The 18,182-nt window shown below is 36.4% G+C and overlaps 1 protein-coding gene across 1 annotated transcript; it reads left to right on the top strand.

Annotated features, from left to right (window-relative positions):
- Positions 1 to 13,019: 13,019 nt before the first annotated feature.
- Positions 13,020 to 16,985, top strand: LOC149152162 (uncharacterized). Its single transcript, XM_089443398.1, has 2 exons — positions 13,020 to 14,418; positions 15,052 to 16,985. Exons 1-2 carry the CDS (start codon positions 13,020 to 13,022, stop codon positions 16,983 to 16,985), a joined length of 3,333 nt encoding a protein of 1,110 aa, XP_089299524.1.
- Positions 16,986 to 18,182: the final 1,197 nt, after the last annotated feature.

Raw genomic sequence — 18,182 nt, 5'->3', positions numbered from 1 at the left:
GACCAAAACAACTAGAAATAACTATATGCTGACATATCAACCTGGAGACTATACCAAAGTCCTCTTCTACATTAGCACACCTTTTAGTGTAGATAATTCCTCATAAACCAGATCTGTAAGATGGCACCAAAACAACCAGAAAGGTTAGTAGCAGAGACCTGCAAACACATCAAACCGGAAAATTGTACTCCAAAGTGTACTTCTAGAGTAACAAATCTTTTGACATGGCTAATCCCTCGTAAACCAACTCTGCCTCACAATTGTTATCTGGTGTGGGATTATAAACAAAGACACAAGAACAATTCAAAGAAAAAGGCTTGCATTCTACTATGGTGGATAGATTCCCATGTAAAGAAATTATGATATAGTAGTACAAAGAAAACGACCCAACATGATAACCCCATAGCAGGATGGCATGATAACACCATGGCAGAATGGATAACATCATGTAGAAATACAAAGGAACCACCCTTTGATAAACACTTCAATTTAAGCAACACATCATGAGTGATCCTCGATGCTAGCAATAGTTTCAGATTAAGTAATTAACCAAGAAGTTAAACTATCAGCATACCAACCATGTCAATCTATCATACCCTCATATCTTCGCAACTTCAGAAGCCATTTTGTCAGGGTCAGTGACATTTGAACCAAAGGCATTGATGAGCTTCCCAAAGAATGTGAGCTTAGTTTCTTCAAGGAAACTACTTCTCAGGACAAGAAAGTGTCTATTTCTGATTACATTGGATTGGTATTATGATTTTGGAGAACCCCTTGTTAGTAGACAAGCTATTATCATCTAAGGTATTATGAAGGGAGTTCATTCCGTTTTGCAACTTTTCATCTCCTAGATTCATTTTATCTATTGCATTAACAATTTTAGAAACACTTTATATGCTTCATTCTATTGGAATCAAAGTGTTTGCATTTGATTCTCTAATTTGCAATAGTGGTAGTCAACTTTTATATACAGCTGGTTACAATTCATATTCATATTCACTCATATATCCAAGATCTAGACTATGATTCTCATATTGATTAACACCGTGGTGAAGAAGGACTGAGGAAAAGCATGAAAATTTGGAGAGATCCAAAGAATTCTCAGTTCCTAGTGAAATATCTTGGAGCATATGACTTCCATTGCTTGACTTATAAAGCCAAGAAAATATCCACTGTAAGTTTCAATTCTAGATATCATTTTCAATGGCTGGTGCATGTTTTATGAGTGTGATCCAACATCTTGAAAATAAAAATAAAAATTGGTTGTTGATTTAGGCACTTCTTTACTGGTTCCAATTTGATGACATTAATACCCAATTGTAAACAATTAGAATGGAGTACATGAACTAGCTTTATTTATGCTAGATATTAGGGATCCATGACAACTATTAGTAGGATAAAAACAAGATTCAGGACTATCATTGAATGTTAACTAGTCTTGTTAGTTTGTTAACATTTTACTTGTGTACTATTTTTCCAGGCTCCCAAAGTAGATGAATTGAGGTGGAAACTAAGAATGAGAGGTTTGAGATGACATGTGGCTTATGCTCAAAAATTTTCCTAGCTATGTGTGATGCCTCTTCATGCTTCGAGATATCAAGCTTTAAGGTGATAAAATTGAAGACAACTCTTTTGCCTCTGAATTTAATTTGATGATTTTTGACATATTACTAATCCTTCACCAAAATTTTCCACAATAACATATTGTATTCTTAAAATAGTGAAAACTATTACATCCCTCAAAATAATCATATAATGACTCCTCAAACAATCCTGGATACAAACTTTGTGGCACAATGACAATCACTACAAATATCAAATTCAAAGCCTGTTGGTTATGTGAATAGATGACCTATAGCTATTAAACCAAAAAAAAATGACTAAGTTCTAACTTTGGTTTCAAAATATATGCTTCTTGTCACAGTCCTTCATCATTGAATGCAACGTAAAGTTCTTGTCCATTATATTACCTTCATCATTCATTAATTGGGCCAAGCTCTCTAAAACCATGCATATTTTCTATGACTGTGGGTGTGATCTAGCTACTTCAATAGATGCACAGACCCTCTTATTGATCTCAATCCAACTGCACCCTAGATTTTTTTTTAACCCCCTGTGGTTTAATATTGTTCTCACTTTGACTACATCAACCCATCTTCCAGCTGCAACAGAGAGGTTTCATACCAATACATAGTTTCCTACATTTTTGGAGCCTAGCTCAAAACTCCATTATGATGCCCATTCTCCTAGCTCCACATTGCAATGAATGTTGCAAGCACCAAGTGAGGAGTTCCATATGGTAGAATTAGGTTCTATTGACACCATACTTATAAAATTTTGATCCTCATAAATATGTTCAACACAACCAAGAATGTCAACCATGCATGCATATTGTTCTACCCTATGGGTAATGCCATAATCTTGACTAAAGAAATGAAAACATTTCCAACCCAATTCCACTAGGCTTGCATGACATGTGTACAAAAGGAAAGTAAAAGTGATATGAGATGTTTTAACTCCCATCTATTGCATTTGGTTGAAACAACGAAGGCATCCTCACAACCATGATTCCATACCCATCAATCAGCATGTTCCATGAAACCAAATATTTTTCAGACATATTGTCGAACATCTAGTGAGCTATATATATGCTTCCACACTTGCAGTATATGGATATCTCAATAATATCTAGGGAAACATCCAATTCAATTCCATTTTTGATAATAAAATCATGATTAGACTTACCATGTTGAAGAGTTGCTAGATACACACATCCATGGCGAACACCCAAGTTTATCACTCAGTTAGGTTTCATATCTCTCAATTTAAACTCATTAAAAAATGTCAATGCCTCACTAGCATGTCCATTCTACATGTATGTTGAGATCATGTTTCTCATTGAGATAATATCCCTTTAGGCATTTTGTTAAAGAATTGGTGTGCATCTGCACAATTTCCACACTTTTCATACATTTCCAGAACATAGACATCAAACTCAAATCATTCTCCCTTTCTCTTAGAAAAGACAAGTTGAGAGCACAAGAAAAAATGATTATATTTGGTTGTACACACACTCCATACATTTGGTAATATGGAAAGGTCAGATCCTCATAAAGACCACTTCCTACATGGCATTTAATTGTTTCTTCCACAAGGAAACATTTCTAATACTAATGTTGTCAAAAACGTTATTTGGATTCTCCATGCTATTGAACATGGCATACATAATCACAAGCTTGGGAATAATGTTTTGATCGAACTTAATCCTAATAATCTAGGCATAAATCCATTAATCATCTTGCAAAACCCCTAAGTTTGCGCACACTCGCAACATGCTAACCATGACAACATCATGGCTCACTCTTTCTGGCCTCAAGATCTTGTTGACATCTTCACTCTGAGCATAAGAAAAAATCATGGTACCCCATGAGATGGCATCTATTTCATCCCATTGGTCACACAATTGGCGTGAAAACTCCAAATTCCCATATTTGGCATACATTATAATAGGTGAATTATCCATTGATGTATTTGACTCAACCGTTTTTGAGCAAATGGGTGTGAATCTTCTTCCCCTCTAGAAGAACATGGAGCTTAATACATGTCTTGAATAAAAAAAGAAATGTAACTAATTGGTCATTTGTACTAGTGTTATATACTTAACCAAGTTCATGCATTCGAAAACGAAATGGTGTTGCAAATAAAATGACAAGGATTAAACATCACACCTCATATTATTTGTTTTCACAAGTTATCTAGAACTTGAGATTTTTAGCATGTAACTTAGATGGCATGATTGTGCCTAAGCTTTCACTAAACGTTGAATACTAAGTTATTAAGGTGTTATTTTATATGGTGACATTTCATTTTCTTTGTTTATACAGGTCATTTGACCATATTATAGTGGCCACTAATGTCCAAATGAAGAAAACTTGTTCGAGTTTCTTGCTTGTATGGGGAAAAATGGCTTTGACATTGCTGATGTTGAGGTATATGTCGTATAAAATCTTTATAGTATACTTTAGTTTATATTATAGTGTTCATTCTATTTCATGTCTTACACGTTGCACTATACCTTCTTTTGTAGCAGGAATTGAAGAAAGAGGCTCAAAGAAATAACACTGAAGTGACAAATGCAAAGAGAGAGAGAGAGAGAAGATAACTGATCTAGTGATATCCCACATAAGACACACACATAGAGACTGATGGTCAAGTCTCCAGAGTTGGTGAATTCACCTGCAATGCCTTGGAAACATAATAATAATGTTTTGATGTGTAAATTGTAGTCCAACCAATATTAAGTTGGAAACTCATAATGTAATACTTAAACATTTCATATAATACAATTTACGTGGTTGAAATTATTTATAGTTTCACTTTATATTGTTTAGTATTATAATTAACATATGCAACTTTGTGTTTTCATATAAGATGAATATGCACATTGTATACCATTTTTTAAATTTACTAGCAAAAACATACTAACTAATTTATGTTGATTAATAATGAACACATAAAACCAATTTAAAACTACGAAATTAGTATTTTATACTGATTAATGATGAACACAAATAAAATGAATATATCACTAAATTAGTCATTTATAATGATTATTAATGAAAATAAATGAATGAATATAAACTACTAAATTAGTCGTTTATATAATGAATATGAAACTACCAAAACAAGATAAATGACTACTACAAATGATAAATTTGTGATTACGAATGAGGACTAAATTTTGCATATATACGACTATTAGTAGCCAATTTATAGTATCTTATAACACGACCAAAATTTAGTCACATTTCTCCGATCATTAATTGGTTTCAAACGATGACTAAAATTTGCATATATATGACTATTAGTAGCTAATTTATAGTATCTTATAACATGACCAACATTTTGGTCATATTTCTTTGGTAATTTATTGTTTTGTATATTTGGTCATTAATTGTGGAAATTAATAACTAAATTTATGACTAAATATACTACTAGAAGATAAAATTGAAACAACCAATAAATGACTAAGCTAAAAACGGCTAAAAATTGGTCGCGTTATAAGATACTGTAAATTATATGCAAATTTTAGTACTTTTTTTAGTAATTAATTAGCGATTTTGTACTAGTGTTTGGAGCAGCGAAACCCCAGAATCCAAAGCTCTAAGACCAAAAGTTATGTAACTAGCTCACAAAATAGAACAAAAGATAGATCAACGACTTCAAAATAAGCCTCTTTGAGGGAGAAACCTCCTTTACATTACAAAATTGAATTATTAGATGATACAAACAACAATACCTCCTTTCTATATATAGGTGTCTAAGGGGTCCTAATACAATCAGAGCCTACATAACAATAATATTGTAGGGGCACAAAAATAATAATAATGGGCTTCTATGGGGCATAATAATAACAACATGGCGACTATATGGACACAATAATATAATAAGGGGGCTTCACTAATAACAATAAGGGGTTACACTAGTAGTATAGGGACGTAACAATTTCAAGATCCATATTTAAGATCTCTTTATATATGAAAAAACCCAAATCAACTAATTTTGTCTTCAAGAATGAACACTTCTTCAAATTAATGAGAAATTTTGCAACTTTTCTAAAACATACCTCAGATGCCTTAATTTCCTTCTTTAGACTGATTATACACTAAATTCTATCTAGGGATACAATCACAAATTTCCATATGACTTCCTTTAACACCTCATTCATCAATCTCATGATGGTGCTTGGCACATTAGACAATCCAATTATCATAACCAACCATTCTTACAACCTGTAATTGGTTTTAAATGTTGTATTTCAATCATATCCTTGTTTAATCTTGATCTAATGGTACCCACTCTTCAAATTGATCTTAGAGAAACAACTAGCACCACTTAAACAAACCAATAAATCATTTATATGGGGTAAACAAATTTTATACTTGTTTGTAATTTTATTCAATACCCTAGAGTTTGGATACATCTTCTAACCACCATATTTCTTAGGGCTCAACATTATCAACACTGCATATAGACTAAGGTTCTCTCTGATCATTACCTTATCTAACAACTCCTACACTTTCTTTCTTGTCTCTTCATCCTCATGAGGAGTCATTTTGTATGTGTCCTTTTTTGATAGAAGTTTTCCCAGTACCAGGTCAATATGATGAGCTACACCCCTCATAGGAAGAGACTCATTAAGAAGGTCATCTACTACAATATTATTATATTCATTCAACATATCTTGAATTTCAAAAGGTATGTATGTCATAGTAGTTGATGTAGGAATTACTCTAGGTTTATAAACCAAAGAAAAATGTACCTCATTGTCCTCCATCTACTGCAAAAAAAATTCCCCCTCATCAGTAATGCCTTTGAATCATTTTTCTCTAATGTTCCCTTTCCTTCAGTTGAAAAAAATTATGGCTTATGCCATCCTTCTAAAATATGTAAGTGTTCTTTTTCCCATCATGCATAATACTTCTATGAAACTGCCAAAATATTCCCAATAGAATGTGGCACGCATCCATGAGCATGAAATCATAAAGGATTTTATCCCTATAGCTTCCTATCTACATCTCTACCTCACTTTTTTCATTAAATAATAATTGATGACCCTTTTGTAACCATGACAACTTATAGGGTGTTGGATGCGTCATCCTCTTCAAAATCAACTTCTCTACCACTTTTGTAGACACCAAATTGTTTGTCTTGCCACTATCAATCACCATTTTGCAACATTTTCCCTAGAACTTGAAAACAATCCTCAATAAAGATTTCTTTTGAGTTGGTTCAATAATTTCCTTCTCTAGTTTCAACAATACTTCTTAAGAAATAGAGACTCTCCTATCTCTAGTGCATTTTATTCCTCTTGTACCTTTGCATCCCCTTCTTCTATTGGAGAAACAATACCGCTCCTCTATCATACATCTCTATTCTTTTGACATTTAGATGCCATATGCACATATGCACATATGTAGCATTGAATATCCTTTGCCTCTTCCTCATCTCTGGAAAATGATATTCAACTTATGAAGTCTCCCTCTTGTTGTAATTATGGGCTTCAAATATGTGTTCCTTCTTTATTTGTTGTAGATATTCCTTTTTTTTATTATTGTCCTTTTCCTCTAGCAATACCTCTTCCTCTACCAGATTTCTTTCTTACAAGCTTATGCTCGACCTTTAACGCTAGTTGGTATTCTTCTTCCATAGTTTTGGGAGATAACACACTAATCTCATCCTACATATCCAGCCTAAGTCTGGTTGTCTTCTCTATATACTCATATACATATCTAGACATGTTATTCACCTTATAAAACTCCTATATATAATCCCTTACAGAAATCAACCTTTGTCTAAGGTTTTTCATGTACCTAAATAAAGTGAGTTGATAATTATTTGGAAAAAAAAAATCCTTTAAGATTCATGATCATTATGTCCCATCTCTTCATCTTCTTCTTTTTGTTTCTTCTCCTTTCAACCTACACATCATCCCACCATAGAGATATGTGTCCCTTCAATATGGTGGAAACAAATTTAACTTTCTTCTCCTCTTACATCTCCTTGTATTCAAAAAAATTATCCATCTTTGTGATTCATTCTACAAGATATTTTGGATTCATACGAGTAGCACAGGTGGATATTTCAAGCTTATGATTTCAAATAGATCCTAAAATGACTTTTAATACTTTAACCTCTATAGACTCCTCAACTACTTCTCCTTTTGAAAATTCTTCTTCTTCCTCGCTCACATATCTAGATTCAGGATCTCTATATCTACCGGTTTCTATGGTTTCCAACCACTACATAGCTCACTTCACTTCAACGTTGGCTACAGGCCTTTATCCCCTCTCTAGCCTCCTCTTCCACCTTATCTAACTTTGTGATCTATCTTTTTTCCCATAGAAGATAAAGAATAATTTATAATACAAAACTAATGTAGGCTATGGGGAGATTCCTTCTTTATTAAACAAGGCCAAAGGTCATAAAAAAAAAACAAATGAGCTCAAGGCTTACCTTATGTATATATTTGTGCAGTTAAATATGAAGTTAAGCCCATTTTTTATCCAAAACCATCATAGCCAAGCATGTGTGTGTGTATATATATATATATATATATATATATATATAACAAGTGGGAGGAGCGTTATGGGGTTAAAACCACTGGATCCAAGCATTTATATGATAGCCACCAGAGCTAAGCTTTTAACAATCACAAGGAAAATCCCTTTTCATTCCCTCTTAACTAACCTTATAATATATATGACGCGACCAATTCTTGTTAGCTCCAACAGTAAGAAATAGTATCCATAAGACCTTTTATCATGATATGGGACCCTCGAACCCAAGACCCATAAATTTTTTGAGCGAGAACAAATGGCTTGGGTTGAAAATCTCTAGGGAGATAGAACCTAGGATATGAATGTTCCCGTCAACCAAAAACCCAAAATATTTGTCTTACAATTCTTTCAGCCTTGTAACTTTTTGTTGCACACACATATGCTAGTCTTTGTGCCTCCAAGGAGAAAAACCCCAGGGAATGGAAAAGGTCTTCATCAATAGTCATCCCTGACTCGCATTTTTTATCGTCCACACTCCTTTAGACCTCAGAACTTTCTCAAAGCACTCCACTTAAACCCTTAGGGAGACAGAACCCGGGGAATGGGAAAATTCTTATCTCCATCTCTTGACGATCTATTGATACTTTGTAAAACTACGTTACCCTGTGCTTTTTGAGGCATTGACATGTCCTCCCTATCTCTCTACATAAACCATCTTCTACATCACCCTAACTCTACATCATTCTGACATTTTGGAGATCAACTAATGATAGAAATTCTAGGGAATATTTTGTAGGGAATCTCTATCTATTAATTGCATTCTCTTAACATAACTCTAGTTTTGTTTCCCCATCTCCTATCAATTGTTGCACTCTCATTGAAAGGTTGAATAAAACTAAATCTCGGCCTCTATTCACGCTCTTTCTTGCAACACTCTATTTTGACTTATACTTTCTTGGTTTTGAAGACTTTTGCGGGTTATATATTAGTACCCTGTGGTTCAACTCTCATCACATCCACTTAATTCATATGGAAAAAAAAACATTAAATTACACAAGAATCATAGAGGCACAATGTAGTATCTCGTTTAACTTCGAATCCTCTCTCACTCCCACACTTCTTCTCTACTTGTATTAATTAAAACTTTAAATAAATGCATATGTGTGTCATTGTTCCAAATCCTTGAAAGCATGATCGGATAAGCCCAAACTTGGCATACAAACCAACAATTATAACAAATCGTTATTTTCAATATATTACAAAGTAATAAAAAAAACTTATATCCTAACCTCTCTAACAAATCCCATACATTCAAGAACCAATTTCTTTGGAGAAAGACTTTGACCTCCTCGGCCAATGATGTTTTACTATACTCCCCTGCATCGCTACTTTAGCTTAGGAAGAGAAGACATTTATTAGTTGGATGGCTAAGAATATTGCACAAAGCATAAGGGTCTTATATTTAGTTATTTTTCAATAAAATATAATAAAATATGCTTAGAAAAATGTGATAATGCCATGTGTCAGAGCTTAGGGTAGGTATATATTTCAAGACTTGTTTCTAATAATGTAATGTTTCCATGTGGTATAATATGATATGTTTGTACATCAACATTATTAACATCATCATCACGACATGGAAATTTTTTAGCTTGCAACCTCGCCTTTAATTAATGCCCTAGCCTTGGTACACTAACCACATGGAACCATCTCCTTCCTCCACAAAACCTAATCTGATTTAGTATTTGATTTAATTAATTATTAGGTCTTTGTGGGACTCTTAGCATGGTGCAAAGTATAAAGTCCCCTATCCAATTAGATTTTCAAATTTTGAAATTATGCAGACAAACAAAATAGTAATTTAATTAGTTTGAATTTTGGCTCTAAAATCATTATTTAATGAAATTAAATAATATGTTGAGTTTAAATAGAGGTTTGTATAATAATAAATAAAAAAATGAACCCACAATTGTATTAAATCTTATAATTTTAAATTACAACATAAAGATGAATCACAAATTTGAAATCTAGTTGAAATCTCTTAATTTAGTGAACCTGAATAGCTTGATTTATTTTTTCCTTTTACAATTCCAAAAAATTAAATTTGAATTATTTATTTTATAAATTTAAAATATTAAAAGTTGATAATTGTTAAATATGGAAAATTGTTTAAAACTTATAAATTTGAAAGTAGATAAAATGTATGGTTCATTTGAATTAATAGATACGAAAATTTTATAAAGAATATATAATAATATTAAAATTTCCATAATAATTTTGCTTTACATCTACTATTTTTAAAATCTAGTACTACATAGAATAATTTATATTTCCATAAATATGAATAATTATAGATTTGTATGTATATAAAAGATCAAGTTTAAAATTAGTAAGGATGAAAAGACTTGTCCGGGAGCTGGGCGGGAATGGAGAAGGTTAGGGTTTCGATCCTTGGGCAGTGGGCGGAACCGCGCACAGGCCTCGGTTAGGTGAACGAGGTTAGAAGCCCTGCACAGCTGCCGACGCGGGGAACTTCCTTGCAGCTTCGTTTAACTGGCAGGTGGAGGTTTCACGAGGTTTTGGCATATGTTTACGTTTTGAAAGTTAAACTCTATACTGTTACCTTCATTCGCCTGTTTGTCCGTTTCCAACAACAAGTTTACCGTGAAGGTTACCTTGATTGACTGTCGGTTGCATTGAAACGGGTCCAACCATGGTAAACCCCGCCGAGTTTTTAGCCCTGGACCCAGAGGTAGAAGACCTCCTCTCCATGTGGGGGAAGGATGTCACTGAACACAACGTGGAACATTATTTTGGCCCCTTTGAACTTTCTAGTCTGGAGGCGTTATCACAGGTGGAAAATCAACAGTTTTTGTCTCATGGGAAGGAGTCAGGTCATGGGGTACATATCTCTGGTTCAGAGGGAGCATCCACACCAGCCGCGAAAGCAATAGTGCCGGGAGGATCGAATGTGGGTGGTCTGTCTACTGACCCAAAAGGAAAATCTTTGTTTGGGCGGTTTATAGCCCACAAGGGTTTGGAAAACATTTCCCACTTAGGGCTTTCAGCTGGTAAGGTACATTCTCAGGCTCAAGGAGGTATTACTTCACTTTCGAGGGTTTCCCTTCCAAGAGATCCTCAAAACCACATAGATAATGCAGCAAGGGATCCCGGGGTTTCTACTGTAGGGGGGCTGGCAGTCTCTGATGGGCAGGGGTCGGACTTCTTCCCCTCTGGGAATGACGAATCGGGGTCTTTGGGCCAGATCCTGGCTCAGCCGGAGACAGATCCCCTTTTGGGCACGGCACAGCTAACCCCTGCGAGGAACGAGGGTCGAAAGGGCATAAGAACGCCGAAGGAAGAGTGTAGATACAAAGGAGAGAAGAGAAAGCCGCAAAGACCCATAGGATCCCAGGCGATTGCTGACAATTTGATCCTTGGGATGGAGGTGTCCATGATAGAAGCCCTAGCTGTAGCAGATTGCACCTTGGTCGGCAGGGCCAGAGGTAAGAAACTCACATCTGATTTTTTACAAGAATGGGGGGAGAAATGCTTTGTATCAGATAACTCACTACAGTTTGAAGCATTAGTACTTGTTAAGGGATGGTTTAAGCTTCGATTCAAAGATAGAGAATCGGCAGACTGGGTACTTCAGCGGAATTGGCACATAGGGAACATTCCAGCTCTGCTAAAGAAATGGACCCCTCTTTTTGATGCAATTAAGGAGCGAACGGACGAGTTTCCAGTCTGGGTGCGAGCTCCGGGATTACCTTCTTTCCTATGGACAGAGGAAGTATTCAAAACTATTGGTAACATATTGGGGGTTTATATGGAAGTGGATATGTCATTTTTGACAACAAAGAACAGGGAAATAGCTCGCATACTTGTAATGCTCAACCCGAGTGGAGGATTGGCACAAAAAATCAACCTACAATTTGATGACTATGTATACGAGCAGATACTAGATTATGAGTACCTGCCATTCAGATGCCATTGGTGCCATGAGTATGGGCACTTGGCAAAAGATTGCCCACAGATGAGAAGAAGGCGACATTTCCGAAGGACTACAGCTAATAGAGATAATGCACAAGCAGAGGTTCAGAGGCCGATGGAGCACGAAGTGCTGGAAACACAAGTACCAAGGAATATGGAGACATAGGAGAATGTAAAGGAGACGGCGGACGAAGGATATCAATCTCAGGAGGCTGCTGTGGTAAATGACATGATTCCGGAGGTAGCTGCGGAGGAGACCAATACAGAAGCGGTAGCGGTGGAAGGGCTCGCTGAGGAAGAAAATGCAAATCCTGATCAAAACATCGAATCGGAAAAGGGTATGTCTGCCGGGACTCCTATTCCTTCTCTTATTCCTCCTGAACAAAAATCTGTTAATGTAAATACTGCTTCTTTATCAAATCAAGAGAAAGTTAATTTTAATGATGATATTATGGATCATACAATGACATGTCCGAGTGTGGAAACTATAGCCGAAGCTTTACCGTCTTTGAATATAAATTGTGAAGATAAATGGCCTCCTCTTTCCCTTCCTGTAACCCGACCACTTTTCCCTTATAACCTGAGATCATCGGGAGGGAACCTTGAGGATCGGGGGTCTGTAGGGGGTTTGGGACCAATACATTTACATAACAGTTCCAAAAACAAACAAGGAAGGAAATCTGATATGTCAAAGGCAAAACTTAAAGCCAAATTGGATGTGGCAGATGGAAAACAACATTCAATCACGGGGGTTCTTAGAGCAGTTCTTCCCCCAGAGGGTGTTATAAAATGATCTTGACATCTTGGAATTGCAGAGGTTTGGCCAGTAAACCGAAAAAACTGGCCTTGAAAGAATGGATAACTAATTCTAAACTAGATGTTATCTTTCTGCAAGAAACTTTGGGGAAGGCTTCTGAGATTGAACCTATGCTTAAAACCCTACTCCCAGGGTGGGTTTTCACTGCTATGGATGCCTCTGGCCATTCGGGGGGCATCGCAATTGGGTACAGAGAAGGGAGGGTTAAAGCCATCAACCGCTGGGGGATGAAAAATGTATTGGGCATGGAGATTATATCCCCAGACTTCTCTTTTCCCATCACCCTTGTAAATATCTATGGGCCATGTCAAGAAAGGGAATCTTTCTGGGAAGAATTGATGACAAAAACCATTATGAATTCACAGCTGATGATCATGGGAGGTGACTTAAACTTTTCTATGGGTAGAGCTGAAGCTTGGGGCCCTTCTGCGAGAGAAGACCCCCTTACTGATTTTTTCTATAACCTCATCATGGAGAAGAATCTAATTGATCCTTCCCCAATTAAGCTGAAACCTACTTGGAGAAATCGCAGAGTAGGAGAAGGAAGGATTGCCAAAAGGATAGACCGCTTTCTTTTAACGGAGTCTTTATCTTCTAAAGCTCCTCTGATCAGACAGTGGGTGGAGGAAATAGGGAATTCAGATCATTTCCCAATTTTCTTAGACATATCTATTCCCCCTCACAAACCACCGGCTCCTTTTAAATTCAATCCTGCTTGGCTTCAAGACCCCACATATGGCAACCTGTTTAAAGAAACTTGGGATCACCCTGATCCCAATGATGGAGAGGATAAATGTTTTTTATTCATGGAGAATTTAAAAAGATTGAAGAAAGCTACAATTTCCTGGGCTAAAGACAACAAATTAAAACAAAATGAGGAGTTGATCAGTATAAGGGAGGAGCTGAAGCAGTTGGAGAGTATGGACACAGATGGATACACCTCACAGGTTTCAAAGGACAGAATCTTTCAATTGGAAAAACAACAAAACAAAATTCTGTTGGATAGGGAGGAAGAGTGGAGGATTAAAAGTAGGGCAATTTGGCTAAAATCTGGAGATGAGAACACTAGGTTTTTCCATAATTATGCAAAAGGAAGGAAATCTTCAAATACTATCTGGCACCTTAAAGATGAAGAAGGGAGAGAAGTCAGATCCTTTCCAGAGCTTTCTGGCTTAGGAAAAAGACATTTTCAAAAGATCTTTGCAGATCCGGGAGAGGCTACTATCGCAGAAGTTTTCAAAACTGTGCAATGTTTTCCTAGATTCATTGAGGAAGATGAAGCAGAAGACCTCTCAGTTCCGGTCACTAAGGAGAAGATTGAAACAGCTATGAAGCTTATGGGCAAAGACAAAAGCCCAGGCCCTGATGGCTGGACCATAGAATTGTTTCTCCATTTTTTTGAACAGATTGGAACAGAGATAACTGATGTAGTTGAAGAATCCAGATTGAAAGGAGTTGTCTACAGACCCTATAACTCAACTTTTATCGCCCTTATTCCCAAGAAGGATGAGCCGGACAGTTTTGAAGACTTTAGACCTATCTCTTTATGTAATTGTATTTACAAGATTATTTCAAAGGTTATAGCACTCAGAATAGCACCAATCCTGTCAAGAAACATATCAATGGAACAATTTGGGTTCCTGGATGGCAGACAGATCCATGAAGCCATTGGGGTTGCCCAGGAGGTTATCCACGGTATCAAAATGAAGAAAAAGAAGGGAGCTGTTCTTAAAATTGACCTTTCCAAAGCATATGATAGAATCAGCTGGCTATATCTAAGGATGCTACTAACACATGTGGGCTTCAGCTATCCTTTCGTCAGTTGGATCATGGGGTGCATCACAAATGTTAGCTTTGCAGTTCTGGTCAACGGAGCAGCCTCCCCCTTCTTCAACAGCCAGAGAGGCCTCAGACAAGGGTGTCCATTGCCCCCCCTCCTGTTCCTCCTTGTGGTAGAAGGGCTCAGTAGACTAATTCACAAAGCCAGAAGAGAGGGAAAGGTAAAAGGTATCGAGGTTTCAATTAATCTCTTCATCACTCACCTTCTTTTCGTTGATGATATTTTGATTTTCACTAATGGTACTGGTAGTGAATTAAAGGAGTTAAAATGTATCTTTGATATATTTCTAAAAGCAACAGGAATGCAGATTAATTCTGGGAAATCACAAGTTTGTATGGCAGATTTTGAAAGAAGGAGAAGGAATCAAATGGCTGAACTATTTCCTTTCCCTAGTCAACCTCTGGAAGTTCCATTCAAATATCTGGGCTTTTGGCTAAAGCCTGATGCCTATAAAAAAGATGATTGGAACTGGCTCATAGCAAAGATAGAAACCCGAATATCTCACTGGAGCTTTAGATGGTTGTCCAGAGCTGGTAGATTGGCCCTTCTTAAATCAGTCCTATTAGCTATCCCAGTGTATTGGGCAGCCCTAACTTGGATCCCCAAAGGAGTAATGGAGAAAATTAGAAGAATTTGTTGCAGATTCCTATGGGTAGGCAACAAGGATTCATCGGGTTTACCTTGGGTGGCTTGGGACAAAGTCGCCAGACCTAAAGAATGGGGAGGATGGGGGATAAAAAGACTCCCTGAGTTCAGCATCTCATTAGCAGCAAAATCAGGGTGGAGGCTAATAACCATGGAAAATCTGTGGACCAGGGTGGTGAAAAGGAAGTATATAGACCCAATGCCTTTGGAAGATTGGATCCGGAGTCAAAACAAGAAGGTAAAAAATTCTTCAGTAGTCTGGAAGGCCACGGTGGAAGCCTTTTCAGTGATTGAGCAAGGATTAGCTTGGAAAGTGGGAGATGGGAGACAGGTCAGGATTGGCAGGGACCCTTGGATAGGATGCAATGAAGCTTATGCCTTATCCCCAGGGCTTCTTCGACACCTTGATTCAAAAGGTATTTCATCACTAAATCAGGTGGAAAAAGTGGGTCAGTCCACGATCTGGGGACAGGCTTGGAAGGATGATGAAGAACTTGGGTTAAACATTAGATGGAAGAATGAATGGGCGGGGTTCATTAAAGAATTGCAAAGATCCAATATCAGGATTAAGGATGAACCTGATTGCTTGTTATGGGCACATAGCAATTCTGGGGAGTATTCTCCTAAAGATGGTTATTCTTTTCTAATGGGAAAGAAAGGCTGGGGAGTTCCGGATTGGTGGGCAAAAGATATATGGAAATTAAAATGCCCTGCCAAGTCTAGGCTCTTTCTTTGGTGCATACTAAAAAGGAAGGTTCCAACATGGGAAACATTACAGAAAAGGTTTTTATTTGGGCCAGGGCGATGCCCCTTATGTAAATCTGATGAGGAAACCACCAATCATCTCTTCACCACCTGTGTTCTCTCAAGGAAGATCTGGGAGGAGGTCACTGCTCTTCTTAAGGTTAAAGCTCAGTGGGGGCAAGACCCTTTGGATGATGCTTGGAGGAAATGGTGGAAATCCTATCCGGAAGGGAATATGAGGAATCTGCCACTTATTTTCTGTTGGGGAGTTTGGCTCGCTAGAAACAAGAGTCTGTTTCATGATAAGGATACACCTTCCTCTGTCACAGCCACTAATATCTCAACCATTTATTCAGCTTTGCCTCCTCCCGAGGACAAAAATTCCAAAACAAAACAAAAACATATCAATATTCAGGAGGGTATTCCGTGTGGCTATTTTGATGGGGCCTCCCAAAATAATAGAGCTGGAGCAGGACTGTATATCCACATCAATCCGGAACATTCTTTAAAAGCTTCTGTTGGTTTGGGTACTGGCACAAACAACTTCGCTGAACTCTCGGCCTTGAGATACCTCTTATGCTGGCTTCATCACAGAAACATAAACACCATACAAATTTTTGGAGACTCACAAAATGTCATAAATTGGGTCAATGGATATGCAAATTGTCAAAACCAGATTTTGAAAACAATTGTTGAAGAAATTTCTTATCTGAAGTCTTATTTTAACAGGTTTTCAATTTGCCATATATACAGGGACAGGAATGAGGAGGCAGATCAGCTATCTAAGGCTGGTCTCCAACAGGATCCAGGCAGCTGGGCGATAGAAGAAACCAGACAGGGGCAGTCTTTCAGAACAGATCAGCCCCCTTATGCACAGGCTCTTTGATCTCTGTAAATATCTACATTTTTGACAGCTTTTTTCTCAGATTTTGTATATCGGCTTTTGTCTTTGTATATACTTTTTCCTTTACCTTCTTCAGTACCGGCTTATAGCATATAGATATCAGACTATATTTATAACTTTTTGTTTATATTAGCACTGGACGACAGACATTTACAGTTTTTGGTTTATTTGGGGTTGTTTATCCTTCTGAGAAGGTGACCCCAGGATTCCTTATGTCATGTTGTTATACTGTTTTTACATCCTCCCGGGAGGAAGACTCCATCAGTTTTTACATATCTCAGCAGAATAGCTCCCTATGGGTTGAGCAGAATGTGTTCTTATTGAGCCACTTCATGGCTTTTGAACAATATGTATAAAAACTTTTTACAGTATTAATAAAAAGTTGTGCTTTTTTCCTCGGAAAAAAAAAAAGATCAAGTTTAAAAAACATTATCATACAGATGTGACAATATCATATTCTATTATACATAAAAGTTGATTTATGAACTTGGGTTCAATGTACTAAGAAGTTTATCAATGACATGATTGTCATTATTAATTATATTTGCATAGATTGTTAAATAAAACATTATGTTAGTGAATAAATCATGATAAATCACCAGCGTTTATAACAAAATGGAATATGGGATAATGAAGGTTTTGATGAACAACCAACATTTCCACGTGAATGTGTGTGCTTTTTATTATATTATGAATATTAATTACATCTATAATTATTTACCACATACATTATTAAAGCATCATAAAAAAATATTTTAATTTATTTTTATAAATTTATATTTTTAATAAAGAATGAATACACATACAAATTCATAAATATGAACTATATTTCTCGTTGTATAAGAATTTTAAATTTTATTTTGAGAGATGAGTTAATGATAATACAAGTCACAATGCCCTATGTTGATATTTTGTTAGCATATTTTATTTTTGTAAGCTTTGCAGGACTACACTTTTTTCATGTTCAATATATCACTTTGTTTGGGGCAGTGAATTAAACCAATGACTTCACATCAAGATGTCTATTCAAGACCCCATGGATGATATTCCATTAGCATATTACTAGCATACCTTTCAAATAAATAAAGGGACTCTAGGGATATATATGTTTCAGAAGGAAATAATGAGTTTTGTTGGGATGGTTGGCCTTGCTATTATACATTACTTCACAATTAGTAA

This window comes from Pinus tabuliformis, chromosome 9 (genome assembly GCF_031772625.1).
Source record: "Pinus tabuliformis cultivar Carrire ecotype Pingquan chromosome 9, CPIR1, whole genome shotgun sequence".
Classification (NCBI taxonomy): Eukaryota; Viridiplantae; Streptophyta; class Pinopsida; order Pinales; family Pinaceae; genus Pinus; species Pinus tabuliformis.
This window is presented reverse-complemented; position numbering and strand designations above follow the sequence as displayed.

Bases quoted from the DNA above. Each gene is read 5' to 3' on its own strand.
- LOC149152162 (XM_089443398.1), top strand. From the start codon at position 13,020: ATGGATGCCTCTGGCCATTCGGGGGGCATCGCAATTGGGTACAGAGAA. The intron at 14,419-15,051 runs GTAATTGTATTT...TTTGTATGGCAG, and splicing joins CTTTAGACCTATCTCTTTAT to ATTTTGAAAGAAGGAGAAGG.